Source organism: Adiantum capillus-veneris, chromosome 12 (genome assembly GCF_014529385.1).
Source record: "Adiantum capillus-veneris isolate H3 chromosome 12, ASM1452938v2, whole genome shotgun sequence".
NCBI lineage: Eukaryota > Viridiplantae > Streptophyta > Polypodiopsida > Polypodiales > Pteridaceae > Adiantum > Adiantum capillus-veneris.
Genome location: NC_140942.1, coordinates 153839576 through 153867501, shown reverse-complemented (window position 1 = coordinate 153867501; position 27926 = coordinate 153839576). Strand labels below are relative to the sequence as shown.

At 46.2% G+C, this 27926-nt stretch overlaps 3 protein-coding genes across 3 annotated transcripts in view; all 3 read right to left on the bottom strand.

Annotated features, from left to right (window-relative positions):
* The window catches only part of LOC147446709 (putative beta-D-xylosidase 7), a 73678-nt gene that overhangs the window by 24111 nt on the left and 21641 nt on the right, over positions 1-27926 (bottom strand). The window lies entirely within an intron of this gene.
* LOC147446711 (uncharacterized) lies at positions 15486-16439 on the bottom strand. Its single transcript, XM_086526289.1, has 2 exons — positions 16313-16439; positions 15486-16192 (listed from the first exon to the last, which is right to left on the bottom strand). Exons 1-2 carry the CDS (start codon positions 16349-16351, stop codon positions 15725-15727), a joined length of 507 nt encoding a protein of 168 aa, XP_086382415.1. The 5' UTR covers positions 16352-16439; the 3' UTR covers positions 15486-15724.
* Positions 16691-17350, bottom strand: LOC147446710 (uncharacterized). The gene is made up of 2 exons (XM_086526288.1): positions 17031-17350; positions 16691-16931 (listed from the first exon to the last, which is right to left on the bottom strand). Exons 1-2 carry the CDS (start codon positions 17348-17350, stop codon positions 16691-16693), a joined length of 561 nt encoding a protein of 186 aa, XP_086382414.1.

Sequence of the window (27926 nt, the reverse complement as noted above, 5' to 3'; positions counted from 1 at the left end):
CTGGACACTGCCAATACCTGCAATGTCACATGCATAGTTGTCTCCCAAATAAACAGTGCCCTGCACCTCACCTGAATACTCTGTAAACCAATCCCTATGAGGTGTTACATGAAAGGAGGCACCTGAATCAAGAATCCAAGTATGCATGTCCACATCAGAACCCATAGCAAGGGTATGTGCATCCACAGAAGAGGCATTGAGTACATCAGTGCTGCTGTCACTGTCACAACTACTAGCAACATTGATTTCCTCAATCAACACAGTGCTCTTCTTGGCATTCCACTTGTCCTTTGCATCAGTTTCAGCACCCTTGTTCTTCTCTTTCTTCCACTCATAGCATTCCCGTTTATAATGCCCTTTCTTTCCACAATGATGACACACAACATCTTTCCTACGAGATTTGCTGCGTGCCCTGTCCTTACTGTCAGATTTCTCCCTCTGTTGAGACCTGCCTCTCAAGTGCAATGCATTAGAAGACCCACCTGTGGTGTTCTTCCTGTTCATCTCTTCCATCAAGAGAGAACTCTCTACATCTGCATACTTAAGTGACGCACTTGAGTTACTAAGAGCTGTCCGGAATACATCCCAACTCTCGGGCAATGTGCATAGCAGAAAAGTAGCTTTGAACTCCTCATCAATCGTGAATTTCAGCTCTGTCAGTTGGCTGAAAATAGAATTGAATTCATTGAGGTGCACTGACATGTGCGTGCCCTCCTTCATGCAGAGATCCATAAGCTTCTTAAGCCAATACACTTTACTGGCAGCACTCTGCTGTGCATACAACTCGTCTAAACGCTTCCACATGCCCCATGCTGTCTGCTCATTCTCTACATTGAAGAGTAAATTGTCAGACACCGAAAGCATGATCGTGGAGCGAGCCAACTCATCCACTTCTTCCCATTCTTCAACCTCCATATCAACCGGTTTCACACCCTATAACTTAATAGGTTTCGCCTGTTTCTTCTGCAACATCACATTATAACATTGCTTCTTCCATATAGCAAAGTTATGGGCACCTTCAAGCTTGCGAATGTGCAACAAATTGCCACTTTCACTGCTAGAAGCCATTCTGAGTGATTGCAAACACTGAAACCCTGTTTTGCCGACCTAAACACGCCCAAATGTGCGCAATCGGGCAAAAAACAGCTTGCTGTTACAGAAAAACAGCGAGCAAATTTCACGCGAAATCACCCCAAAACGGCGTACATTCACTGCCAAACCCTTACCAAAGGTTTCCACAGGGTGTATACATCATTTGCCTGCTGAAATTCCCTGTTTTAGGGCAAAAATCAGACCTGTAAACACCTGTTTTGCTGAATTTTCAGAACCTCGTTGGTGGAAACACCTGTAAGATTGACCTGTGAGACTTGCCCTAATGAAATTGCATCAAATTGACCCCGAAATTGGTCAATTTCAGCAGAAATAGGCTGCTGTTCGCCAGTTTTTGAAACCCTAATTTTGGGGAAACTGTCACCGGAGGTCGATTCTACACGGTGAGAGGATCCCTTCGCGACAGAGTTGATCGACAACGGTTGAATATCCTTCCCGCAGCGAGCAAGAACAGAATTCTGATCTGTGTTGCGAAATTGGCTCTCTTGGAAACCCTAAAGCTCTGATACCAAGTGTGGGGGAGCAGGAGAGAGAGCCCACTTGCTATCCTATGCAATGAGAGTGAAGGAGAAGAGGAGAGAGGCACTGAAGAAGCACACGCAGAGAAGAACGTGAGAGAGAGAGAGAACGCTCGTCAGAATCTGGGAGAAGTCACGCTAGTCCCAATTTGGGCTTGACCTTTGAGTATATGAGTAAGTGACTAGGGGGCCATTCACACTTGGGCCCCCTCACTTATAAGTCTTTTAACTTATAAGTTAATAAGTACAAGGCACTTAGGCCTTTATTCCCTAACATGGGTGAGGGAGGCGGTGAGGGACGCGTGAGGGGAGGGTAGGGGCGAGAGGGGGTGGGTAGGGGCGAGAGGGGGTGGTGAGGGACGAGAAGAGAGTAGATAGGGGCGAGTGGGTGAGGGAGGGTCGTGAGGGGCAAGAGGAGAGAAGGTGGGTAGGGACAAGAGGGGGTGGGTAGGCGCGAGTGAGGGAAGGGTAGGGGCGAGTGGGTGAGGGAGGTGGTGAGGGGCGCGTGAGGGGAGGGTAGGGGCGAGAGGGGGTGGTGAGGGACGAGAAGAGAGTAGGTAGGGGCGAGTGGGTGAGGGAGGGTCGTGAGGGGCAAGAGGAGAGAAGGTGGGTAGGGACGAGTGAGGGGAGGTGTGGGTGAGAGAGGTGGTGAGGGGCAAGAGAGTAGGTAGGGGCGAGTGGGCGAGGGAGGGTGGTGAGGGGCGAGAGGGGGTGGTGAATAGGGAAATTGGTTATCCATGAAGCTATAAAAGAGATGCACAAAAGGATGGAAAGGATGTGGAGAAAGTTGAAGGGGACCTCTGTCACGTAGTGTAGGTGACCTCTTGCAAAATTCTCAGTGCTCAACTGTCACATGACACATCCCAACCCTATGTGTCCGTGGACAAGCTACACCACAGCAGGGTTCAATCAGTTCAGTCAAGTCTACATTAGCAGTGATCTGGCACTTTTGTGAGTCTATTCGTAGACCGTGCATGCCAAGTCACTTAGCATACATGCATATCCTCCGGTTGCACACAGCATGATCATCGGAATTCCCATCAGAATCCATTATTATCAGTTAGGGGAATTTTCCAGTGCATTTAGCCTATTTTCCTATTTATTGGAATTTTCACTTATTATTTTTAAGTGACTTTCCTACAAAAGTAGGTAGGGCAATTTTGCTAAGTTTCTATATAAGCAAACCCAATTTAGCACTAAATGGCAGAAGAGGCAGCCGGAGCACCTTGCTCAACAGGCAACTTCTCAGCAAGACCAACCCCCGCGACTACTCTGGCGTTTTCTCCATAGAAGACCTAGCGTTTTTGCTTCAGATCAGCCTTGGCGATTTGTGCACAGCAGATCAGCCTAGCGTTTTTGCATTTGCAGAACCCCGGCGACAGAAGGACCAATTTCAGCCCTGGCGTTTTTGGATTTTAGCAGCAAATTAAGACCGGCATTATTCACCTAAAGTGTAGCAGATTCAGCCCGTAAAGACCATCAGTTTTCAGCCCTAAGAAACCTCATTTTTCAGCCAAGAAAACCCAGCCAAAACAGTCATTTTCAGCCACCGAAACAGTCCCGAAATTCAGCGATTAGAAGATCTCAGATTTCAGCCATCGTAGTCGTCGTCATTATCGTCATCGTCATCGTCATCGACATAGTCCCATTGCATCAGTCCATTGCATTCGCATTGTACACCTTTGTGCAATCAAGTAGACCACTCTCGCCGACGAGAGTGGGGCCTTCGGAGGAGGGTTTTACAACCTCTCAGGTGCCGTATCTCTTCTCTCTCCTTCTCTCAGTCTCATACACTTGCACGCACAATATCCACTCACTTTGTTCGTGATCACAGCACTCTACAAGACGGAAGACTCTCTCTTTCCCTAAAGAACTAAAAGGAACCTTGAGCAATAAGAATCACTAATCTTGAGAAAAAACAACATTCATTCCGTTGCACCTAACATTGGTATCAGAGCTTTGGAAGTGTTCGGCATTACTCAAGGAAAGAACCACAAGAATTTTTTTGCTTGTTGCGATCGCACGAACCCAAGTTTACTTGGGCGTGGCGATTCCTAATTGTGTTTTGTTGAAGAGTGACAGGAATCCCAAGAAAGAAGGGCTTGTCCAGCCTCCCCTTGTGTCTCTTTTCACTCATTGAGAGCGGACCGTGCACTTAGCGGCCGGCCAATCGACGTGAGGTGGGAAAAAGCAACCTTGGTGTGAGCGCAAGGCCGCCAAGGGGTGCGCCCGCAGAAAAGGGTAGAGCTCGGGTGAAGAGAAGATCCTTCTCAACGCGATTTGCAAGCGAAAGAAAACCTCAAGAACCCAAGATTCTCACGAATCAAGGATCCTTGTGAACTTTCAAACCCAAGACCCCCAAGAACCCAAGTTCCTCGTGAACTTAAGAACACAAGAACCCACAAGAACCCACGATTACAGAATGATCATCACTCGAAGCGGATTGGATACTTCGCTTGGAAGTGATGCGCATGAGAGAGGCGAAGAAGAATTTTCCCCACCAGGAGGTTTTTCTGACCCTTCCCCATCTACAACACTGATTGCACTAACTCCAATGGAGGAGTTGGAACTGTTGTTTATGGAACAGACTTTACAACGCAAAGCAAGAAATGCAGTAAGAATGGCAGCCATAGCGCGCGAGTGTGAGCAAGCACGCTTGGAAGCCAAAGAACGACAAGCCACATTGGATCGTGAATTCAAAGAAATGGAATGCAGATACGCAGAGAACCAAGCAAGACAAGCAAAATTTGATCGTAAGAACAAAGCCCTCAAAGAACAGAGCGATCGACAGAACAAAGAGATGTTGCGACTTTTTTCTCAAGTACACGCGTACTTTGCACAGAATCACGAAAAGGAGAGACTCTCCGTTTCTTCTTCTCCAAAGCATGACACACAGGATTTGCATGATTGTGTGAAGCATGATGATGATTTGATTGATAATGATTTGCATGATGAGAAGCATGATGAATTGAATGATAATGATTTGCATGATGATTTGAAGCACAATGATAAGCATGATGATTTGGATGCCAATGATTTGCATAATGATTTGGATGACAATGACAAGCATGATGATTTGCATGATCAAGATGTGATTTCTCACAAGCATGATGAGCTGCATGAAGAAGATGTGATTGTTCACAAGGATATGTGTTAGTGGATGCTTTTCCTAGCGAAGCTAACCTCGTTGTAGATTCGATCAATCACCAAGAATCGATCTTGGCTTTCGAGTCGAGATCAATAGATCCCCCACAAGAAGATTCGTTAGATCCCGAAGAAGAGATCTTGGCTCTCGAGCCTAGGTCCACAGAACCCCTTCAGGAAGAACCGATCTTGGCTCTCGAGCCTTGGTCCAAAGAACCCTCACAGGAAGTATTGTGTGTTCGCATGATTCATATGCACGCATTGTTCGAGTGTTTCATTCGTGAAGGTTTCCTGTATTTTAGTCAGCATCGTTATGTGATCCCTTTTACTAGGCATGACATATTGTATGTTGAGCACGTTTCTATCATGGATGAGCACGAATGTATGCGGATTTTTCATGAAAAGTTGAAAAGTTTGTATGTCAAGAAGTCGCATTCCATGTCTCTTCCTTGGCATGACACAGATTACGAAAGAGCACATGATCGTATGAGCACCAAGCATGGGCATTTCCAATGTGATTTGCCACAATTGATTGATTTTGATCAAACAGAAAAGATTCAATCGCATTGTTTGCATGTGTTTGATGAACGGGTTTTCACTCCGTCTCTATGTTCATCTACATTGCATACATAGTCTTTAGAGAAGACAAGATTTTTTTCCTTCACTTTACATGGAATGGGTATGTTCATGGTTTTGTGTTGGAGATGGTTTCAGGAATTTTCAGCCATGGAGATTCTTGAAGACGAAAGAAGTAGGACTCTAGACGAAGTTGAAGCAAGAAAGGAGAGTCCGAAGACTTTGTGTCACTTTCGGCGCGGCCCAAAGAAGCAAGCGTTGCAGACCTTTATGAAGTTCAAGTACCGCACGACCCACATAGCAGAGTGGGCCGGCGAAGAGTCCCTTCCAGGAGTCCAGATGCTGTTGGCAATCTCCCTCGACGCCATACAGTTCGGTACCAGTACCTCACTTTGAAAAGGAGGGGATGTCACGTGACACATCCCAACCCTATGTGTCCGTGGACAAGCTACACCACAGCAGGGTTCAGTCAGTTCAGTCAAGTCTAAATTAACAGTGATCTGGCACTTTTGTGAGTCTATTCGTAGACCGTGCATGCCCAGTCACTTAGCATAGATGCATATCCTCCGGTTGCACACAGCATGATCATCGGAATTCCCATCAGAATCCATTAGCATCAGTTAGGGGAATTTTCCAATGCATTTAGCCTATTTTCCTATTTATTGGAATTTTCACTTATTATTTTTAAGTGACTTTCCTACAAAAGTAGGTAGGGCAATTTTGCTAAGTTTCTATATAAGCAAACCCAAGTTAGCACTAAATGGCAGAAGAGGCAGCAGGAGCACCTTGCTCAACAGGCAACTTCTCAGCAAGACCAACCCCCGCGACTACTCTGGCATTTTTTCCACAGAAGACCTAGCGTTTTTGCATCAGATCAGCCTTGGCGATTTGTGCACAGCAGATCAGCCCCGGCGTCATCACGACACAGCAGATCAGCCTAGCGTTTTTGCATTTGTAGAACCCCGGCGACAGAAGGACCAATTTCAGCCCTGGCATTTTTGGATTTCAGCAGCAAATTAAGATCGGCATTATTCACCTAAAGTGTAGCAGATTCAGCCCGTAAAGACCATCAGTTTTCAGCCCTAAGAAACCTCATTTTTCAGCCAAGAAAACGCAGCCAAAACAGTCATTTTCAGCCACCGAAACAGTCCCGAAATTCAGCGATTAGAAGATCTCAGCCGTCGTCATTATCGTCATCGTCGTCGTCATTATCGTCATCGTCGTCGTCATCGTCATAGTCGTCGTCATCGGCATAGTCCCATTACATCAGTCCATTGCATTCGCATTGTACACCTTTGTGCAATCAAGTAGACCACTCTCGCCGACGAGAGTGGGGCCTTCGGAGGAGGGTTTTACAACCTCTCGGGTGTCGTATCTCTTTTCTCTCCTTCTCTCAGTCTCATTCACTTGCACGCACAATATCCACTCACTTTGTTCGTGATCACAACACTCTACAAGACGGAAGACTCTCTCTTTCCCCAAAGAACTAAAAGGAACCTTGAGCAATAAGGATCACTAATCTTGTAAAAAACAACATTCATTCCGCTGCACCTAACATCAACTCTTCTGTTCCTTCACAAGGGGTTACTTTGATCTTCAACAGATTGGATTGTCTGCTCTGCATACGGTCCATTAGAGCAGGGAGGGTATTAGAAACATTGCAATTCGCTCCCTTTAATGGGTCTCTAGATGGCCCTGCCGAAGATGGCACCGTAGGTGAAGAAGTTGATGTGTTGTCTCGGAGTAGAGAGACATACTGAGCCGGGTCCTCCACCTTGAAATCAACTTCTTTTTGTTGTAACCCGACTTGAAGAATCTTAGTGAAGGGTAGTACACCTGGCACAAAGAACTTAAGGTGGGTTGAACAGTCCACCACAGATGGTGTTGAGGTTGAGGTGTATGTGAACTCCTATAGATCCTCGACATTTACTGCTGGCTCAAGTGGCTCACTGAGCTTAGGTACTGTAGAAACTGTGAAAGAGGGTGTATCCTCAGGCAAACATTGAATAGAGACCCCATAGCAAGGCATAGAAGCAGTAGCCTCCAACCACTGCAAGGGTCGTCGTCAGACTCGTCGGGTGGGGTAGGTTGCTCCAGTTCGGGGTTGGATGCTACTGGCAAGGAACTATGATGAACTACTTGATCCATACCACCTTCAAGGCGAATGGGTTTCCTTAGGTACCTGGAGTATTTATCCACATAGCATCATTGCCCCAGTCATGAAGTGCTTTAGTGTGCCACAACTATGGTCTGCCAATAAGCAAAGGGAAGCTGCCCTCAACCTGTGGAAGTCGAACCACCACAAAATCCAAACTAAATGTAAAGTCCTGCACTTGCAATTGCACCTTGTCGACTATGCCTAGAGGATAATGTCACAAATTGGTGACGTGGCTACTTGGTACACACACACGCCGCCTTGCTGAAATACTGTAGTGTCAGCCGTACAGTCTCCCGGAATTCGTGTCGCATAATGCGCTGGCAGAAAAGCTGACATGGCAGCCTGTATGTCTCCGCAATTTCCAGGCTGCTGACGTGGCAGAATTGCGTACAAATTTTCAGATTAGCGCAGCTTTCTGGACCTGCTTTTTCCTACGCATATTAGCGGGGGGGGGGGAGAGAGAGAGAGAGAGAGAGAGAGAGAGAGAGAGAGAGAGAGAGAGAGAGAGAGAATTTTTAATTGCTTTATTTCTGCCAAGCAATGGCTTGAGAGAGAAAAGCAAAAAGAAGTGCTTTATTTGTAAGCTTTTGATTTACAGCTTTTGGGGCTCTGCTTTTGGCATCCCTTGTAACCTTTAAATAAGTTGGGCACGCTTCCCACTTCTTAGAGCATCTGGACGCAGAGTCTGAGAGTGAGAGCCTCCCACTCTCTTGTACTTTAAGTTGCAGATTAATACAAAAAGAAATACCGAAAGGGGCGCCAGTCTTTAGGGCCAATATCTCTAGGCACGGAACTCCGCCAGGCCAATGTCGAATCAATTGTGAACTGTGAACTGTTTTCAAGTGAATTCTTGTGGTGTCGCGGTAGAATCTCGACTTGGAGTGTCCAAGTATGTTACAGTGGTATCAGAGCACGGCCGATTTCTCTTCTATGGGAAATCCTTTTTACGCGGCATTTATGGCTTCAGACAAAGACCGGCCGACTTCCTCTGCATCCGGAGATGCGCGAAGAGATCACAACGAAGATTCACGCGAGGAGTATGGCCCGCCTTGGCCTACTCAGGCAGAGCTCGAAGAGATGGAGCGTCGACGATTGATCGGCGATGCAACAAAGATGATGCTAAATTTTGCGAAGGACCCGAAATTTGCAAAATTTATGAGCCAGGGCCTCACACGTGACACATCCAACCCTATGTGTCCGTGGACAAGCTACTGCATGACAAGGGTTCGGTCAACAGTCCAGTGAGTCTAGAATAGGAAGTAATCTGGCACTTTTGTGAGTCTGTTCGCAGACCGTGCATGTCCAGACACTTAGATTAGATGCATATCCTCTGATTGCACATAGCATGATCATCAGATTTCCATCAGAACCCATCAGGAGCATTTTTACAGTGCATAGACCTACTTTCCCTATTTTTGACATTTTTCACTTATTATTTTTAAGTGACTTTTGTTGGAAACTGGGTAGGGCAATTCTGCTAAGTTTGTATATATAGAAACCTAGCGCTAGCACTTTCTGGCAGAAGAGGCAACAGGAGCACCTTGCTCAACGGGCAACTTCTTAGCAAGACCAACACCCGTGACAACTCTGGCGTTTTTTCTCAACAGAAGGCCTAGCGTTTTCAGTTCCACATCAGCCTTGGCGTTTTTGCATTGCAGAGCAGCCTCGGTGACCAAAAGACAGCAGATCCCCTAGCGTTAGCAGTTGCATCAGCAGATCCATAGCAGATTTGACCAAACAACAGAATTCAGCCCTAGCGTTTTTGGTTTGTAGAACAACCTCAGTGTTTTGTAGATCTTCGCGACGGAATCAGCCCTAGGACCAGCGTTTTCAGTTTTCAGCCTTTAGACACCGCAGAACAACCCCCGAACCTCGCAGATCTCACCTTCCCGCAGTAGATCCTCACCGCACGGTCAGATTCCACAAAGTTTGCGGATTCAGCCTGGAAACCACATATTTCAGCATCTGCGTTTTCAGCGCATCGTAGTCACATCGTCGTCATCGACATAGAGTCAAAATTCAGCATTATTCATTCTTGGTTGCATCAATTTAATGCTTATTTTGCGACAACTAAGAAGACAGGGAATAGCAGGTTTTGATGGCAGCCATGTACCTTGCCGGTGATGCCATTAATTGGTACCACGCTTGGCAAGAGACACAGTTGACCGCGCACCTAGAGGAAGCCAAAGAAGGCGCGTCTCTTTACTTCAATTGGGCCGACTTCCAAGACAACAAGCTCAAGGCGCGGTTTATGCCTCCTCAGTACCTAGCGCGGTTGAAAGAAGATTGGCGCAATCTCAAGACAAATGGTATGCCAGTCATGTCTTTTTCTAACCGTGTTTTGCAGCTCGGCACCCACTTACGCAAATCGGATGATGAGCGCAAAGAGGCATTCCTTTTTGGATTGGACGACTATATCAAGTTTGATGTAGAAGTCTTCAACCCCGTGGATCTCAACAAGACGGTAGCAATTGCTCTCTCCCAAGAGATGAAGCACACAAGGGAAGCCTAAGGGGAACAAATCGTCTCAAAGTACCTCTCAAACTCCTCTGAACCCTCAAAACGGTAAGAACGATAACTCTTCTAGCCAATCTTCCAATAGTCTCTCGAAAAAGAACACTCAAAATGAATCTAAGGGTAAAGCTAACACACTTGCTAAACCTAAGCTCACCCCAGATGAAAAAGCTACACAAGGAATCATAGGAGGATACATCACGGCAGAAGAACAAGTCATTTATTCTAAGGAAGGTCGTTGTTATCACTGCCACGTCAAGGGTCATATAAAGAAAACATGTCCGAAGATTAAATCTAACGAATCTAAAGAACCCACAGAACCCACATCCTCTATTAATGGCATAAATGAGAACACTCATATGTCCCAAGTTTCTCATGATCCTATCATTGATGAGTCTCTCATGAAGTGTTATGGTCATGTGAATGGTCAACACATGGTGGTCTTGTTTGATTCTGGTAGTATGTATGATGTGATTGGTGACTCTCTTGTCGAAAGAGCCTGCTTGGAGGTTCACAAGACATCTCCTTTCGAGGTGTCGGGCTTCGCTCCCGGAATGGACTCTCTCATTACAGGAGAGTGCCTTGATGTGTTATTCACGGTTCAACAAGTGTCCTTACGCAAAAAATTTGTAGTGTCTTTTCTTTTAGGATGTGATATGCTTCTTGGCATTCGATAATTTCGTGAGCATAACCCTCTCATTGATTGTGCGGACAATACTCTCACTTTCAATGCCAAAAGTGACTCTTCCATTGTCATTAGTGGGGAGGAAGTTGTTCATTCTTCACCTCTTATTTCTAATGTTCAGGCGAAGTTTGAAAAGAAACAGGAGAAGGAGAGTCGAGACTCTCTGAGTCTTTTCTTCTCCAAAGCACGACACACATGATTTGCATGATAAAGATGTGATTATTCCAGAGTTACCGGGGAATGCCCCCTAGCCTCCGTTCCGGGGGGCAGTTCCCTTCTCGAACGTTCCGAAACGTCCCGGAACGTCTGACGTTTCGGGTGGCCAGTGCAAACCGGAACGGCCGTTCCGGAACGTTCCGGAATGCCCCTGGAACGGCCAACGGCTACAAACAAATTTGGCAAAATTTGAAAAAATTGAAGTAAATGTTTGGGCTTCTGTTTGAAGTGTGCAAGGCCTCAAGGACTCATAAAATGCACCCCCCTCCCCCTTTCTCTCCACAAGCTAATCCTCAAGGCTCAAGCTCTCTCCCTCTCACACTCTCAAGATCTCTCTCTCTCAAGGCTCAAGGCTTCAAGCCTTCAAGCTCTCTTCCTCTCCCTCCCACTCTCTCAAATCTCTCCCTCTCCCTCTCACTCTCTCGAGTCTCTCCCTCTCTCTCTCTCTCTCTCTCTCTCTCTCTCTCTCTCTCTCTCTCATCATCATCTAGTCATAGCAAGGTTGAATGGTCTTCAAAACGAGTTTTTTGTGAGTATTAGAGTCAAAGCACTCTAATACTCCTTGTATTTAAACACAAGGAGCTAAAAAATGCACTATTTGGGTGTTTTTTATACCTCCCGTTCCGCGCCGTTCCCGTTCCGGACCCCTAGCCGTTCCCCCGTTCCGCGGGGATCCTATCGCCGTTCCCGTTCTGCGTTCCGGGTAACTATGGATTATTCACAAGGATTATGATTTGCATGATAAAGATGTGATTGTTCACAAGGATGATGGTTTAGTTGATGCTTTTTCTAGTGAAGCTAACCTCATTGCAGATATGATCAATCACGAAGAACCGATCTTGGCTCTCGAGTCGAGGTCCACAAAGAGCCATCTCAAGAAGTATTGTGTGTTCGCATGATTAGTCAGCACGCATTATTCGAGTGTTTCATTCGTGACGGTTTCTTGTATTTTCGTCACCGTCTTTATGTGTTCCCTTTCCACAGGCATGCCATATTGTACGATGCACATGATTCACTCATGAATCAGCACAGATGTATGCGGATTTCTATCGAAAAGAACAAAAGTTTGCATGACACAGCCTCAAAAAGAGCACAAGAAAGATTGACCATCAAGCATCGGCATTTTCATTGTGATTTGCCAGAGTTGATAGATTTAGGTCAGAAAGTCAAGTTTCGACCCCATTTTTTGTGTGTGTTTGGTGAACGGCTTGGCACCCCGTCACTTTGTTCATCTCAATTGCATGCAAAGTCATTTTGGAAGAATCGTATTTTTCCAGTCACTCTACATGGAATGGGTATGTTCATGATTTTGTGTTGGAGGTGGTTTCACGATTTTTCCTCCTCGGAGATTCTCGAAGAAGGTGGACCTACGTCCATACACGCAGTTGGAGCATTGAAGCAGCCACAGATCCCTTTGTGTCGCTTTCGACACAGCCCAAAGAAGCAAGCATTGCAGACCTTCATGAAGTTCAAGTATCGCACGACCCACGCATCAGAGTGGGCCCACGAAGAGTCCTTCCCAGGATTCCAAACATTGTTGGCGATCTTCTTCGACACAATATAGTTCGGTACCAATACCTCACTTAAAAAAGGAGGGGATGTCACATGCACATGTAACCCTTTGTGCATGTGGACAAGCTACTTCAGGTCCAGGGTTCAGGTCATCTTAGGAAGTGTTATGGCACCTTTGTGAGCCTGTGCGCAGGCCGTGCATGTCCACGCACTTATAGTAGTTTCATATCCTCTGGTTGCGCACAGCATGATCATCAGAATTATAGTCAGTAGCCATCATGAGCATTTTACAGTACACAAAACCCATTTTCCCTATTTTAGCCATTTTTCACTTATTATTGATAAGTCTTTGTTGGGAAACTGGGTAGGGCAATTTGCTAAGTTGATATATAAGAAACCTAGCGCTAGCACTTTCTGGCAGAAGAGGCAGTAGATACCCACCATCTGGCAGTGCACCTTCTCAGCAAGACCGGCAGTGTCACGATTGTGACTATGTTAACACCAATACATCTACTCCTAGTTGCAGATACGCGAAGTGCCATGCCAAAAAGGATCCATGCGCTTGGATGGTCACACCCCTTCGCCCAAGAGACGTGCCTATTTGCCAAAAGCCACACTCCTTCGACGACTGGTCACACTCCTTCTCTCTACGGGTGCGACTCTTCGCCCAATGGTTGCAGCTCTTCGCTGAAAGGATGTGTCTTTACGTCTAAAGTCATGTCTCTTCACCAAGAGACGTGTCATTTCATATGTATCTTTTCGTTTCCTATATAAAGAGCCCTTGTATCATTCATTCAATAAATCAAACACAGAGTCTTCTGAGTCTTGTTTCTGAGTTCAGTTCAAGTTTCTTAAGTCTTAATCATAAATTTAAGTACTTAATTAAGGATTAGTACCTAGAATCCTTACAGTGGTATCAAAGCAAAATATTTTCCGAGACCCGAAGGTTGTGAACCTCTCACCCTAGTCGCTACCCTCTCCCTCCCTTTTGGAGTTGCATGGAAGCAGACGAAAGATGGAATTCAACTTCTTCGTTGATGGTATGAGGTAACATGAATTTATATGTTCCAATTACATAAAATAAAAGACAAAAGAGCTATGTGTGTGGGTGCAACGTACCCGAAAAGCTCGCACCCCTTCATCGGATTACATCCTTTCCTGTGAAAGGACATGGCCCTCGCATGGTGGTACCTCTTGACATTCGCGGACTCGCCGCTTCGCGTGCCCCTTCATGAAACACTCGCTGCCCATTTGTGCTGCTGAAGCGTTCATGAAACACTCCCTGCCTCTTCGCACGCTAGCTGCCCTTTCGATTAACTTAACGCTTCGCTGGTGTATTTCTGCCCAAACCAGCAGCGCACGATTTTTTCTAACTCCATGTAGGTGCCTAACGTGGCTGGCTAGCCCAATAACTAAAGGGCCCATATGAAAGCACCCCTTAAATAAACCAGCAAGTGATACGTAACAATGCCTTTTCTCCAACGTTGGAAAATTCTGCTCGTCCCTCTACACACACTCAGCGCTGGCATCATGGCCTCTTACTACTCAGTTCCCTCATGCGGTGCACTCCCTTGCTATGGCCGACGCGAACCGATGGGCAACTTTTCCCTACATCTCGTACATAGACGAGGTTCCCGACAAGAATTTCCGGCGTACCCTCTCTCGGCACCCAAAGTCATTATCATCATAGTTACATGGGACGATGGGTCGGGGTCGGGAACGGGGATGGGGACGGGACGGCAAAAGTCAAGAAACGGGGACGAGGTTCGGAACGGTAAAAAAAAAAAAGAGTTTTTTTGGCATTTTTTGACCTACACACATAGAGCATCACTTTGACCACAAATTTACACTAAATAGACCAAAGAACACGAGTTATATAGGCGGAAATGTGCTAATAAAACATCGATGGATACAAAATGAAAAGTGCATCCCACAAGGCCTCAAGAGTCAAAAAGCCTAAAGGACTTAGGACAAGCCTCAAGGATAACAAAAAGTACAAAGGGCTATGTAGTAGGTAGAGTCGTAGACTCAAGAGTCTAGACTTGAGAGTGATCAATGATCATCAAACTCAAGAAGTGCTCGCCTGCTGAATCTCCATATCATCGTCGTAGTCGAGGTCATCAGCGACGTATGAGGCCTCGAGAGGCTCGCATTGAGGCTCGAAGTCCTTCTCTAGCTCCTCCAAAAGTGTATCGGCCATAGATGGATTCTCTTGTGCCATCTCCCACTCAATGAAGAGATCTGCCTTGTGTGTGACGCTCTTGGCAAGCATGCGAAAGTTAGCGCTCACAAACACCAAATCATTGACCCACTCGAACCTAAGGCGATTCCTCTTCTTAAAGGCAATGTGGCTGTACACACTCCATAGTTGCTTGGTACATGCTTGGCTAAGGACACGAACAGCCAAGCGCTGCAAATGTGGGCCATCTCCTCCATAGTCCTCCCACCACAAAACCGAGCCAATCTTGTTGCGATCAACCCGTGCATGTACACATTCATAGGAGCCCTTCTTTTGCCTATAGTTGAGTAGCTCGTCTCTAATCTTACACCTAGTGTCACTACTAGGCTCAAGGCGCTCCAATGCAAGCCGCCATCCTTTGCTCATCTCCTTGTCGGTCTCTTGACGCCTTCCCTGAAACTCAGGGTCAAGCACATAAGCTGCCGCATGAAGTGGAGAGTAGTATCCATTCCACCTTGACTCACACAAGCCATGAATCTCCGCATACTGAACAGGGTCAGACACAAGCTTCTCAAGTGCCTCTATCATCCGATCCATGGCTTCGTAGACTTTGCCAATGCATGGCTGCAAGCCATCCACAACTCGAAGTAGGTGTAGAATAGACTTGACCATGGCGTCAAGCATAGTAGTCTCGTACGGTCCCGTACGTTTTGTACGCGTACGATGATGTGCGGTACTAAATGAACTAAAAAAATTTATGATATACGATGACGTTATGTACGTTCAAATTTTTTTTTAAAAAAATTCTCAAGTCTAAGGGCCTAAGGCTTAGGCCTTAATACTTACTTATAGAAACTTGACATTTGTATAGATTACAAGTTAGTAGTTACAATACTACAATGTAAAGAGTCGAGACTCAAAGACTAAAGAGAATGAGCATTACATAAACCAAAATGATCATTGAAATTTGATAAGTAGAGACCAAGTGGCAAGGGCTACAAAGTACTCAAAAAGTGGCAAGGAATACAAAAAAGTGGGGGGACCAAGTGGCAAGGGCTACAAAGTACTCAAAAAGTGGCACACCATAATAGAGAGACTAAATAGTAAAGTCACTAGTCACTAGTGCTCTCATCATCTTCCTCATCTCCCTCTTTTGAGCCTTGCTCATCAACATCATCCTCTTCCTCACAAGAGTCGAAGGATGACGGCTCATAATCTCCATCACTAATGAGGTTGCCTTCATCATCATACTCTGGCTCTCGAGGCTCTCTATCCTCCATAGTGATGGCCGCCGCACAAGAGCCGCTTCCGGAGCCTCGCCGCACATAGGTCCTAGGAGCCTCCGTGGGTGTTGTTGATGCTTTGCCTCTACCTCTTGTAGCCCTGGCACCTCTGCCTCTTGTAGCCGATGTAACTCCATGGATGACGACCTTCTTGAGTGATCGTGTGCGAGAAACCCGGCGATCAATCTCCTCAAGCTCCAAGTAGAGCTCACGAAAAATCATTTGCTCCTCAGGGTCTTGCTCTTTATTGACACTCTTTAGAGTGTCAATCGTAAGTGTGAGCTCATCCACGTTGACCTATTTGACATTTACAACATTGGACAATGAAAACATAATTAGTATATTCAAACTAATTAAAGACTAGACTCTAGAGTATAGAAAATGGAGTGAGTCGTGATTATAATTTATAATTTATACCTGTCGAGCCATAGGCATCTCATGCATAGAGCGCAACATGCGTAAATTGGAGCGACAATAGATAAGTCGCTCTAATTGCTTCGTTGAGAGCTTGTTTCGGATTTTGGTGTGGATGAGGGAGTATGCGGACCAATTACGCTCACATGCTCCCGATGAGCAATCCTAAAACACATCAAGAGAGGCATAAGCTATAAGAGACTATAGTTGAAGAGATTAAGCACAAAATGTAAAAGTTTGAGGCTTGTCGCTTACTTGGCCAAGAACCCTCAAAGCAAGTCGTTTGAGAGTAGGCAATTGATAGCCAAAGCTCTCCCACCAAAATAAAGGCTTCACCAAGGATTGCCGCTTCCAACACAAGTTGGAAGTAAATGCGGTGCCTCATTGGTCGCTATAGTTGATTACCTCTTGGAGAAATGCTTCAATGTCCTCTTCTTTTAGCACCTTAAAGAGGTAATTGTTGCGCTCCTCAATAAGCTCTTGATTTGCAAAGAGTTCGGGCTTCTTGTAAGCCGGATGCAAGAGAGCCGCAAAGTAATGGATAGGTCTCTTCATCCAATCCCACCGCTTTGTGATTAGGAGGAGAATGTCTTCTCTCTTGGGAGAGTCCTCGAGGTAATCACTACAAGAAGAGAGAGGAAATGTACTAAGTAGAGAAACAAGCATGTAGAATTTAGATATATAGAGAATGTATTATGTAATAATAAATATGTAGTTATACCGTGTTCCATCGGGAGCCCCATCTAGGATTGTAGACTTCTCAATCTCCTTGTAAGCTTCCTCCATGAAGTGCCATAGAAGCCCAATAGTTGCCCCTTCCATGTCGGTCATGCGGAGAGCCTTGTACAAGGGCAAGATCGCAACGACAAGACCCTTAATTTCTTGCCAAAACTCCTCCCGCAAGCAAAGCCGTTGGATGGCTTTTGCATCTTGTTGGGAAGCGGCGGACTCTCCATTCATCCACTCCTTAAACTCATCGGAGACCATGGTCTTTTGTATTTTGTTTTGCACATCATAGAGCCGCTCTAGAAGTAGCCACATGGCGGCAAAGCGAGTGGCCGATGGCTTCTTCAACTCAAGGTCAGAGTAGGTGCGGTAAATGGCAAGCACCCTCACTTTGCCATTGATGAAATTGATGATGGAGAGTGCTTGGTTGAGGATATCTTTCACCCAACCTAGCTCCCCTATGTCTTCAAAGAGAAGGTCAAGGAAATGAGAGGCACATGGAGTCCATACTATGGATGGAAATTCCTTCTCTAGCCTCTTACTCATTGCCTTGCAATTTGAAGCATTGTCGGTAATCACTTGCACGACATGCTCCGCACCAACCTACACAAGAGGCATTTGTGACAAGAAGAGTTAAAACTTAAAAATTAAAACATAGGACTCATTGGCAATTTCTCAAGACATAAAGGCTCGATTTACGGTTTTACCTCAAGAATGGCTTGGCGGATGTGCTTCCAAATGAATGCCCCGGTCACTTTCTTCCCTCTCGAACCCGCATCCACCACCCGCAAGAAGTACGTGCCAAGAGGACAAGAAACAAGAATGTTGATGATGCCCCTCTTCTTGCGGTCGCTCCATCCGTCGGAGAGGATAGAGAATCCATACTTTGCCCAACCCGCACGTACGGGCTCAAGTGACTTGTCAATCCTTGCCCTCTCTTCATCGAGCTTCTTTGTTCTCATGTCATGGTATGACACACCCGTCTACCCTTCGCATGGACCAACCGCCGCAATTGCTATGATCATCCTCTTCCATCGCTCCATTGCATTCAATCACCGTGCGGGCAATCTCTATTTCCGCGATTATTTGTCTCTCCTTGAGGAAAGACAAGGGGCCGGAGCATCCACCCACCGATTTCGCAAGAGAAGTTTGCTTTGCCATCTTCGGAGGCCGGCCACCATCACTTGAAGACCCCTTGGACTTCTTAGACTTCTTGGAGGAGGCACTACCATCACATGAGGCCGCGGTGGCACCGGTAGCCATGGACATAGTTGGAGAGGCCTCTTTCTCCGAATCGGAGCTATCAACATCCGGCGACACGAACTCATCCGAGGTGACTCTACCCTTGCGTGTCTTCAATGGAAGATACTTTCTCTTGCATTCCGCAAGGATATCTTCGGGGATATTAGAACATGGCCCCGCTTGTCCTCCCATCTTTGTCAAGTGGATGATGAGACGGGTGACGGAAGAGGTCATAGCTTTTGGGCAATATTTGCACCACCACTTGCAAGAGTTTTGCTTGCCCCCCACCCGCTCAAAATATCAGCAATGCTTCTCAAAGGCTTCATGCAGAGGAGGCGGCATTATGTAGTATGTAGCTAGTAGCTACTAGTATGATGTATGATGTATCAATAGATTAGAGAGAGAGAGACCCAAGGAAGCTTGAAGGAGAGACCCGTCACCCAAGGGAGCTTGAAGGAGAGAGATGGTAGACCCAATGGAGACTCGAGAGCTTGAGCCCACTTGAGAGCTTCAATGGAAGCACATGGATGATGAGAGGCTAGAGCATTGAGAGGCCTAGGGCTAAAGCTTGTACAATGTAGCTTGTAGTTGTAGGTTGTGTTGGATAACAAAGGGGAAGGGTTGCTTAAATAGGAGAGGAACAACATGAGGCTTGAGCAATGGGCATTGGGCAATAAGCATGGCAATGGCCCATGGGCCATGGGCTTGCATTTGGCTTCAAAACTGCCCGTAAACGGCTCCAAAAGGCCTACAAAGTGGACGTTGCAAACGGTCAAAAAACTGCCAACGGTCATAAACTACCGAAAAAAATGACCGGACGGAACGAACGGGACGGGACAGGTCCGGCCGGACGGAACGATAGGTTCAGTTCGACGTACGAAAACTACCCTGGCGTCAAGAGTCTTCACCTCCTCCCAGCGGCGTCGTCGACCCATTCTCGCCATTTCAATCCTGTTGCTGATGTAGAGTCCGGCATGGCCTGGAACTCATCATTGAGAAAGAGGCCCCTTAAGGCACCGCCACATGTAGACAAGCGGCCTAGCATAAGCCAATTGAATGCAAATCTTGTCTCTGAATATTTGAGCAAGGACAAGTGGCTCCTCTTTGAGAATTCATGGCGCACTTTTTGATGGTTGAGCACAAAGGAGACAATTCGAGAGGCGTCACCAATGGTGGGTGAAATCTATGACAAGTTCCCTATGTCCTTGAGGAGGTTATTGAGGCAATGCGCCATGCAAAATGTGACATGGATGCTGGCATACATACCCTCAATGATAGCCCCGGCTGCCCTATTTGACGCCTCTCCATCTGCAACCATACAAAGGACATTCTCCGGGCCGGTGATCTGTAACAAACTGCTGACATGTCGACCTACTAAAGAACGAAGCTACCGGTCGAGGAGCCTAAACCCTAAGAAGAACAAGTAACAGAAGAAGTGTCACAAAGTGATGACATGGTTGCCCGAGAGCAGAAACCCTAACCCTAATTTCTGCCAAAAACCCTAACTACTGAAACCCTAATTCTGAAACCCTAACCCTAAAACCTACAAACCCTAATTTTGTTGCCAAAAACCCTAAAACTGCAAAAACCCTAACCCTAACTCTAAGGGCAGATTTTCGAAAATTGCACTGGCTGATGACGTGGCAAGTTGTACGGATTTCCATGATTTACGCTGGCAGCTTTTTGGCTTTGCTTTTGGACCAGAAGCTTTTGAGTTTTAAAGGCTTTTTACTGTAACTGCTTTTCAGGCCAAGGGCCTTTAAATATGAGGCTAGGGCTCATTCTCTGGCATGCTTCCTGGAGAAGGTGCAGAGTCTGGAGTACCGGCTTGTACTTTGATGATGCAATATAAAGAAATACCGAAAGGGGCGCCAAATTTTGGGGCCAATACTCTCTGGGATGGAATTCCGCCACTCCGTGTCACATGTCGTCTCTCTCTTTCAGTTCAGTTGTTATTGAAGTGCTAAAAGTCTGTTTAGTCTGTTCTTTTCTATTGGCACGTGGTGCCCGTCTTGTGACATGATCTCTATGGTGCTTGTCCACCCCGCAGCAAACATCTCCGCGGCCTTGCCACTATCGGATGCATCATGTGACTCCACAAAGTACATCTCCCCCCGAGAGTAGGCCACCACTCCGTGGATGGACCGCTTGCGGGTGTCGCTCCATCCATCTACAAGGAGAGAGACGCCATTGGTCTCCCACAAATCCTTTGTTGCTTGGGCCGCTTGCTCCACAGCAAGCTTCTCTTTGTCAAGGAGGGTGGTGCGAAGCCTCTCCGATGAAGGTGGCACATAAGAGGAGCCATATTCCCCTATTTTCGTAACCATGGTTCGAAAGTATGAAAGACCTATCCACACAAAATAGAGCATGTTGTGTTCGTATGAAGAGTAGAGAGTCGAGACCCCATAATGAATACAAAATGGGAGATTGCAATGTGCATATGCCAAGGGAAACTCACCGCGAAGCATGGAAGGCAATGTGGTCGTGGAAGAAGAATCGGGCAACCGACCTATCCACCTCTTCCTTCAATTTAGGATTCCAATTTTCGTTGAGAGTGCTTTGGCGATGCGCAACGGAAGAGGACGGTGTAGATGCATTTGTCTTGAACGGTTGAGAGATGTCGTCAAGGTTCGCTTCCCTTTGCTCTCGCGGTGTCGCTGTGGCGGAGGGATCAACGGCAACAAAACGGCCCCTCTTGGCCGCTTCCGCGACCTCATACACCGTGAGCTTCTCAAGAAGATTCAACCTCTTCTCGGGAGTTACTCGAGGGCAAAACTTCACCTCGTGACCAGATTCATGAAGAAGATGGGCTCGCACTTTGTTTGCACCACCTGTTCTCTTGTACGGGCATAACTTGCATGTCCATGGTCTTGCACAGCCACCTTTGCCACGCGTGCTAGAGTCGACTTCATCCCACCACGACCATGTTTGCACGGCGGGCCTCCTTCGAGAAGAGCCAGCTTGAGAAGTGGAGTCGGCTTGAGATGACATAATGGTGGAGAGAGAGTAGAGCTAATAGCTTAGAAGTTAGAGGAGAGCATGTGTGGAGAGAGAGTAGAGGAGAGCTTCAAAGTTGAGAGGGTAGAAGAGGGAAAGAGTGGAGACTCAAGGGTAGAGTGTAGAGTGTAGAAGGCTTAGAAGCCTCTCTCACTAAAGCAACGGAAGGCTCTCCCTTCCCTAAGTAAAAGGAACCCTTGAGCATAGTTCGGAGCACTCATCTTGAGCAAAGTTCAAACATTCATTCCGCTGCACCTAACATTGGTATCAGAGCTTTGGCAGTGTTCTGTATCACTCAAGGAAAAAACCACAAGAATCACAAGAATTTTTTTTGCTTGTTGAGGTCGCACGAACCCAAGTTCGCTTAGGCATGTCGATTCCTAATCATGTTTTTGAAGAGTGACAAGAATCCCAAGAAAGAAGGGCTTGTCCAGCCTCCCCTTGTGCCTCTTTTCACTCATTGAGAGCTGACCGTGCACTTAGCGGCCGGCCAATCGACGTGAGGTGGGAAAAAGCAACCTTGGTGTGAGCGCAAGGCCACCAAGGGGTGCACCCGCAAAAAAGAGCAAAACTCGAGTGAAGAGAAGATCCTTCTCAAACACATATTGCAAGCGAAAAAAGAACCTCAAGAACACAAGAACCCAAGACCCGCAAGAACCCAAGTTCCTCGTGAACTTAAGAACCCAAGACCACAAGAACCCACGACTTCAGTGGATGGTCATCACTCGAAGCGGAATGGATACTTTGCTTGGAGATGATGAGCATGAGAGAGGCGAAGAAGAATTTTCCCCACCAGGAGGTCTTTCCGACCCTCCCCCTTCCCCATCTACGCCAACGATTGCACTAACTCCTATGGAGGAGTTGGAGCAGATGTTTGTGGACAAGAAGTTAGAACGCGAAGCAAGAAGAGCAGAAATGGAGCGTGAACACCAAGAAAGAATGGCAACCATTGCGCGTGAGAGCGAGCAAGCACTCTTGGAAGCCAAAGAAAGACAAGCCGAATTCGATCACGAGAAGAAAGCAAGAAAGGCAATGAACGACCGACACATGGAAGATATGTTGCGGCTTTTTTCTCAAGTGCAGGCGCACTTTGCACAGAATCAGGAGGAGGAGACTCTCTAGAGACAGACTCTTCTTCTACAAAGCAAGACACACATGATTTGCATGATGATTTGAATGACAATGATTTGCATGATGATAAGCATGATAATGATAAGATTGATGATTTGGATGACACTGACAAGCATGATGATTTGCATCATCAAGATGTGTGACACATCCAACCCTATGTGTCCGTGGACAAGCTACAGCATCACAAGGGTTCAGTTCAGTCAAGTCAGTCTAGAATAGGAAGTGATCCAGCACTTTTGTGAGTCTATTTGTAGACCGTGCATGCCCAGTCACTTAGTGTAGATGCATATCCTCTGGTTGCACACAACATGATCATAAGCATTCCCATCAGAATCCATGAGAATCCTTCAGGGGAATTTTTCAGTGCATTTAGCCTATTTTACCTATTTTTGACATTTTTCACTTATTATTTTTTAGTGACTTTTGTTGGAAAGTAGGTAGGGCAAATTGAGTAAGTTTGTATATGAGTAAACGACTAGCACTAAATGGCACAAGAGGCAACAGGAGCCAACCTCAGCAGGCAACTTCTCAAGCAAGAACTTGGTGGTCTCCCCTCCAAGCAAGAAGGACTCATCCCTAGCGTTTTCCATTTGCATCATCGCCAAGCAAGTCCCAGCCCTAGCGTTTTTGCAACAGATAGTCACCGCAAGCAGATCTTCACCGCAACAGCCCCATGCCTAGCCTTTTTGATCCCAGCATACCTAGCGTTTTTGGAGATCCCTGACCAGGGTTTTCAACAGATGAACCTCAACCATGGAGCGTTTTTCAGCCCTAAGAAACCTGCAGATTCAGCCCTAGAAGAGTAGCAGATTCAGCCCTTAAGAACCTCAGTTTTCAGCCCTAAAACCTGCAGAATTTCAGCGACAAAGACCTACAGAAACAACCCCCAAAATCAGCATTGTTGGACTTGTAGCAGATTTCAACCCATAGCATTTTTTGGCAGCAGATACAAGATTGCAGATTTCAGCCCTTAGGTCGGTCTCGTCATCCATGTCGTCATCGTCAACATAGCCTAGACTTGCATCAATCGCATGCATTCACTTTGTACCAGTTTGTGCAATCATAAGTAGACCACTCTCGCCGACGAGAGTGGGGCCTTCGGAGGAGCGTTTTACAACGTCTCTGGCATCGTATCTCTCTTCTCTCTCTATCTCTCAGTCTCATACACTTGCACACACAGTGTCCATTCACTTTGTTTGTGATCATAGCATTCTCTCATTAAGAACGGACGGCTCTACCTTCCATAAGAACAAAAGGAACCTTGAGCACAGTTCGGAGCACTCATCTTGAAAATATCAGAGCTTTGGCAGTGTTCTGTATCACTCAAGGGAAGAACCACAAGAATCACAAGAATGTTTTTTGCTTGTTGCGGTCGTACGAACCAAAGTTCGCTTCGGCGTGTCGATTCCTACTCTTGTTTTTGAAGAGTGACAAGAATCCCAAGAAAGAAGGGCTTGTCCACCCTCCCTGTTAGGTGCAGCGGAATGAATGTTTGCGCTTTGCTCAAGATGAGTGCTCCGAACTGTGCTCAAGGTTCCTTTTGTTCAAGATGAGTGCTCCGAACTGTGCTCAAGGTTCCTTTTGTTCTTATGGAAGGTAGAGCCTTCCGTTCTTAATAAGAGAGTGCAATGATCATAACAAAGTGAATGGACACGGTGCGTGCAAGTGTATGAGACTGAAAGATAGAGAGAGAAGAGAGATACGACACCAGAGACAACGTAAAACCCTCCTCCGAAGGCCCCACTCTCATCAGCGAGAGTGGTCTACTATTGATTGCACAATCTAATACAAACTGAATGCATTAGACTAATGCACGTCTAGGCTATGACGACGATGACGACGGGGATGACGACACCGGTCTAAGGGCTGAAATCTGCAAGTGAATATCTGCTGTCCAAAAACGCTATGGGCTGAAATCAGCGGCTAGTCCCAAAACGCTGATTTTGGGGGCTGTTTCTGTAGGTCTTTGTCGCTGAAATTCTGCAGGTTTAGGGCTGAAAACTGAGGTTTCTTGTCACAAAGTGATGACGTCGCTACCGACGGCAAAAACCCTGATTTCTGCCAGAAACCCTAAAAATCCTGCAAACCCTAATTTCTGCCAAAAACCCTAATTTTGCAAAACCCTAACCCTAACCCTAACTGCTGGCTGAAACCCTAAGTGGCTGGAAACCCTAAAATCTGGCGCCAGTGCCACGTGGCAGCAGTGTACGGACGCCCCGGAATTTGCGGAAGCTGGAAAAGCATGCTTTTGGCTATGCAAGGGAGAATTGAGAGAGAGAGAGATTGAATTTGCTTTATTTTTACTGACTCTCATTGAGAGAGAGAGAGAGAAACTGCTTTTTGGAACTGAAAGCTTTTGGGGCTCTGCTTTTGGGCATCCCTTGTAACCTTTAATTTAGTGGTTTAGGCTCACTACTCAGGGCATCTAGACGCAGAGTCTGAGAGTGAAACCCCTAACCGCTCTCTTGTACTTTGATGATTGATTAATACATAAAGAAATACCGAATTGGCGCCAGTCTTTGGGGCCAATATCTCTAGGCACGGAACTCCGCGGGCCAGTGCAAATCTATTGTGATCTGTAAATTGTTTTGAAGTGGTTATTTGGTGAATTGTTTTGAAGTGGTTATTTGGTGTTGTCGCGATTGATTCTTGACTTGGAGTGTCCAAGTCTGTTACAGTGGTATCAGAGCACGGCCGATTTCTCTTCTACGGGAAATCCAATCCCCAATTTTTTTTCCACGGCACCTATGGCTTCATGCAAGGATCAGTCGACTCCCTCTGCATCTGGAGATGCGGGCAGGGATCACAACGAAGGTATGGCCCGCCTCGGCCTACTCAGGCGGAGCAAAGAGAGATGAAGCGTCGTCAATTGATCCGCGATGCAACAAAGATGATGCTCAGTTTTGCGAAGGATCCGAAATTGGCAAAATATATGAGCGAGACTTCTTTTCAGGAAGTGCATGCGCAGTGGCAGAAAACCAGTACACCACCCCTGAAACCCGCTCTCAAGAAACCTTCTAATCACAAACAGTATTCAGAGAAGGAACTACAAAAGGTGGTTGATACACGGATTGCTCAGCTTTTTGACGCGTAGAAGAAAGCCCAAAAGCACGGCAAAAAGCAAAAGAAAGGCACTCACTTCCCGGGATATTTGGGTCGTCAGTCGAGATTTGACAAGGCAAAGAAACAGAAGAAGCGTGTTCGATTTGAAGGAGTACCCAGTTCTTCTTCTTCTTCTTCTTCTTCTTCTGACAGTTCTTCCAGCTCTTCAAATTCGAGTGAAGAAGACAAGGTAAAAAAGCGAAGCAAGAAACAAAGCTCCGGAAAGGGCAAGAAAAAGGCAAAGAAGGCTAAATCTCGCCCAGAGACTGACAGTTCTACTGAGGACTCGTCTACAGACAGCTCAGACTCCGATGACGGAAACTTTTACGCGAACAAGAAGAATTTTTACAAAGCCAACCAGTATGACTTTCTCGAAGATAAAAGCAAGAAAGTCCGAGAGTTTAAGGAAGGTGGCCACTCAATCAAGTTTGATACTTTTTCAGGATATTCAGATGCTTCTAAGGCTTTGTTTTTTATACAGCAATTTAACATCGCTTTCGCGGGAGGACGCTATTCAGAGCGCTCCAAGATTCGGAGAGCTACCTCTTACTTTAAGGGGAATGCTCGTACTTGGTGGTCCACGCTTCTTTTAAACAAGACAGCGCCAGTTAAATGACTGAAATTTAAGAAGCTTTTTATTTCTTCTTGGTTGACGCAAGAATATGAACGAGATGTATGAGCTGCTTGGAACCATCTTCGGATGACCAAGAAAGATACAATCAATGCTTACTGTGAAAGATTCTGGAGCTCTTTTCTACCCGCCTCTTCATTCAAGAAGATCTCGTTCAGAGAACAGATTGAGCGCTTCACCTTGGGTCTACCTACAAAGATCCGAGATCACTGCTTGGAACAGAAGTCAACTTCTATTCAGGAGTTGATGAGTCATGCGAAGCGGGGCTTTGCCATTCACTCTGGCAGTCTGACCTACCCACAGATGAGGCCATGACACAACGAGCCGAACAGACTTCTGGGAATGAAAGTAGAAAGATAAAGGGAAATCCAGAGAAAAAGGATGCACGACCCAAGCTTACTCATGAGGAGAGAGCTAGCTTCATCAAAGAGGGGAAGTGCTTTGGATGCGGGGAACATGGACATATCTCCGCGAAGTGCCCTAAAAAGACACAGAAAGGACAGAATGATAAAGACGACGACAGGCCTGAGAGTTCGAGAGCTGCTGAGGAACGTGGCAAGAAAGGCAGATAGAAAAGCAGAACGGGTACCACATGGCATGGGACCTGCATCGAATCAAATGACTGAAAGTACAAACTTTGCCGCCTTTTGGGGCAAAGTGAAGGATCAGGAAGCTCTTTTGAAGGAGCCAAGGCCAACTTCTTTTCACTTGGAATTGGCGGCTTGATTTGGAATTACGTTCGACAGACTGACGCCACAGGCAGAGGTAGTTCGACTGGCACCCGGATGGGATGTTGCCATTCCACCGAGCATTGGCAAACTTCGTTTGCAATGACAGGGGTGTTCAGGGCACGCAAGTGACGTTCTACTCAGATCCCTTGGTACCACAAGAACTACGCCGTGGTTGACTGCCGGGCTGAGAAAGAGACTTTGATAAATGAAGGGCTCAAAGATTGTACTTAATGAACTTCGATTTCTTTACTCATTCTTCTGGGAGAGAACTGAACGATGGATAAAAGTTGAATATGTTTTGACCTAATCAAAAGAGCGCCAAGATTTTTCTCCACACTCATGCCGATTGCTTTTCAGAGGGCCTGAAAATCAGACCATTGACCTGATACCTGGAAGCACGCCACCCAACCGGCCACCTTACCGTGTGAGCCGAGTACAGATTGAAAAGATTATGAACCAAGTGAAAAACCTCTTGGAAAAGGGTCTTGTCCAGCATAGTACTTCACCGTATTGCTCTCCACTGTTGTTGGATTTGAAGAAAGACGGATCTTGGAGAATGTGCATCGATTATAGAAGCTCTCAACAAAATCACCATCAAGAACAGATTTCGGATTCCTAGGATCGATGATATACTCGACATATCCTCGTGCTTTAGCAGGATTGATCTGAAGAGTGGATATCATCAGATCCTAATCGCGACGAACGACGTCTACAAGACAGCCTTCCGGACTACCTTTTGGATTATTTGAGTTTTTGGTGATGCCTTTTGGCTTAACCAATGCTCATGTGACATTTAACCGAATGATGGACAGGATTTTTCGAGAGTACAGGCTATTTGTTGGCACTTTCTTTGATGATATCATTGTTTTCTCCAAGAATGAAGCAGAACACAGAGATCATATGCTTTAGAGATACAATTTTTTTTGAGACACTTTGTCTCAGCAGCAGGAGTGCAAATGTATCCACCCAAGATAGACACTCTGTGATTGGCCCGATTCGAAGAAAGTCCATGAAGTTGGAAGCTTCTTGGGACTGTGTTCGTACTGCGGACGGTTCA

What these genes read in the sequence shown, in the direction of transcription:
- LOC147446711 (XM_086526289.1), bottom strand. Translation starts at nt 16,351, where the DNA reads ATGTTGCGCTCTATGCATGAGATGCCTATGGCTCGACAG. An exon ending in AGATGCCTATGGCTCGACAG is followed by an intron (nt 16,193 to 16,312) that starts GTATAAATTATA and finishes AATGTCAAATAG; the next exon opens with GTCAACGTGGATGAGCTCAC.
- LOC147446710 (XM_086526288.1), bottom strand. Translation starts at nt 17,350, where the DNA reads ATGTGGCTACTTCTAGAGCGGCTCTATGATGTGCAAAACAAAATACAA. An exon ending in GGGGCTCCCGATGGAACACG is followed by an intron (nt 16,932 to 17,030) that starts GTATAACTACAT and finishes CTCTTCTTGTAG; the next exon opens with TGATTACCTCGAGGACTCTC.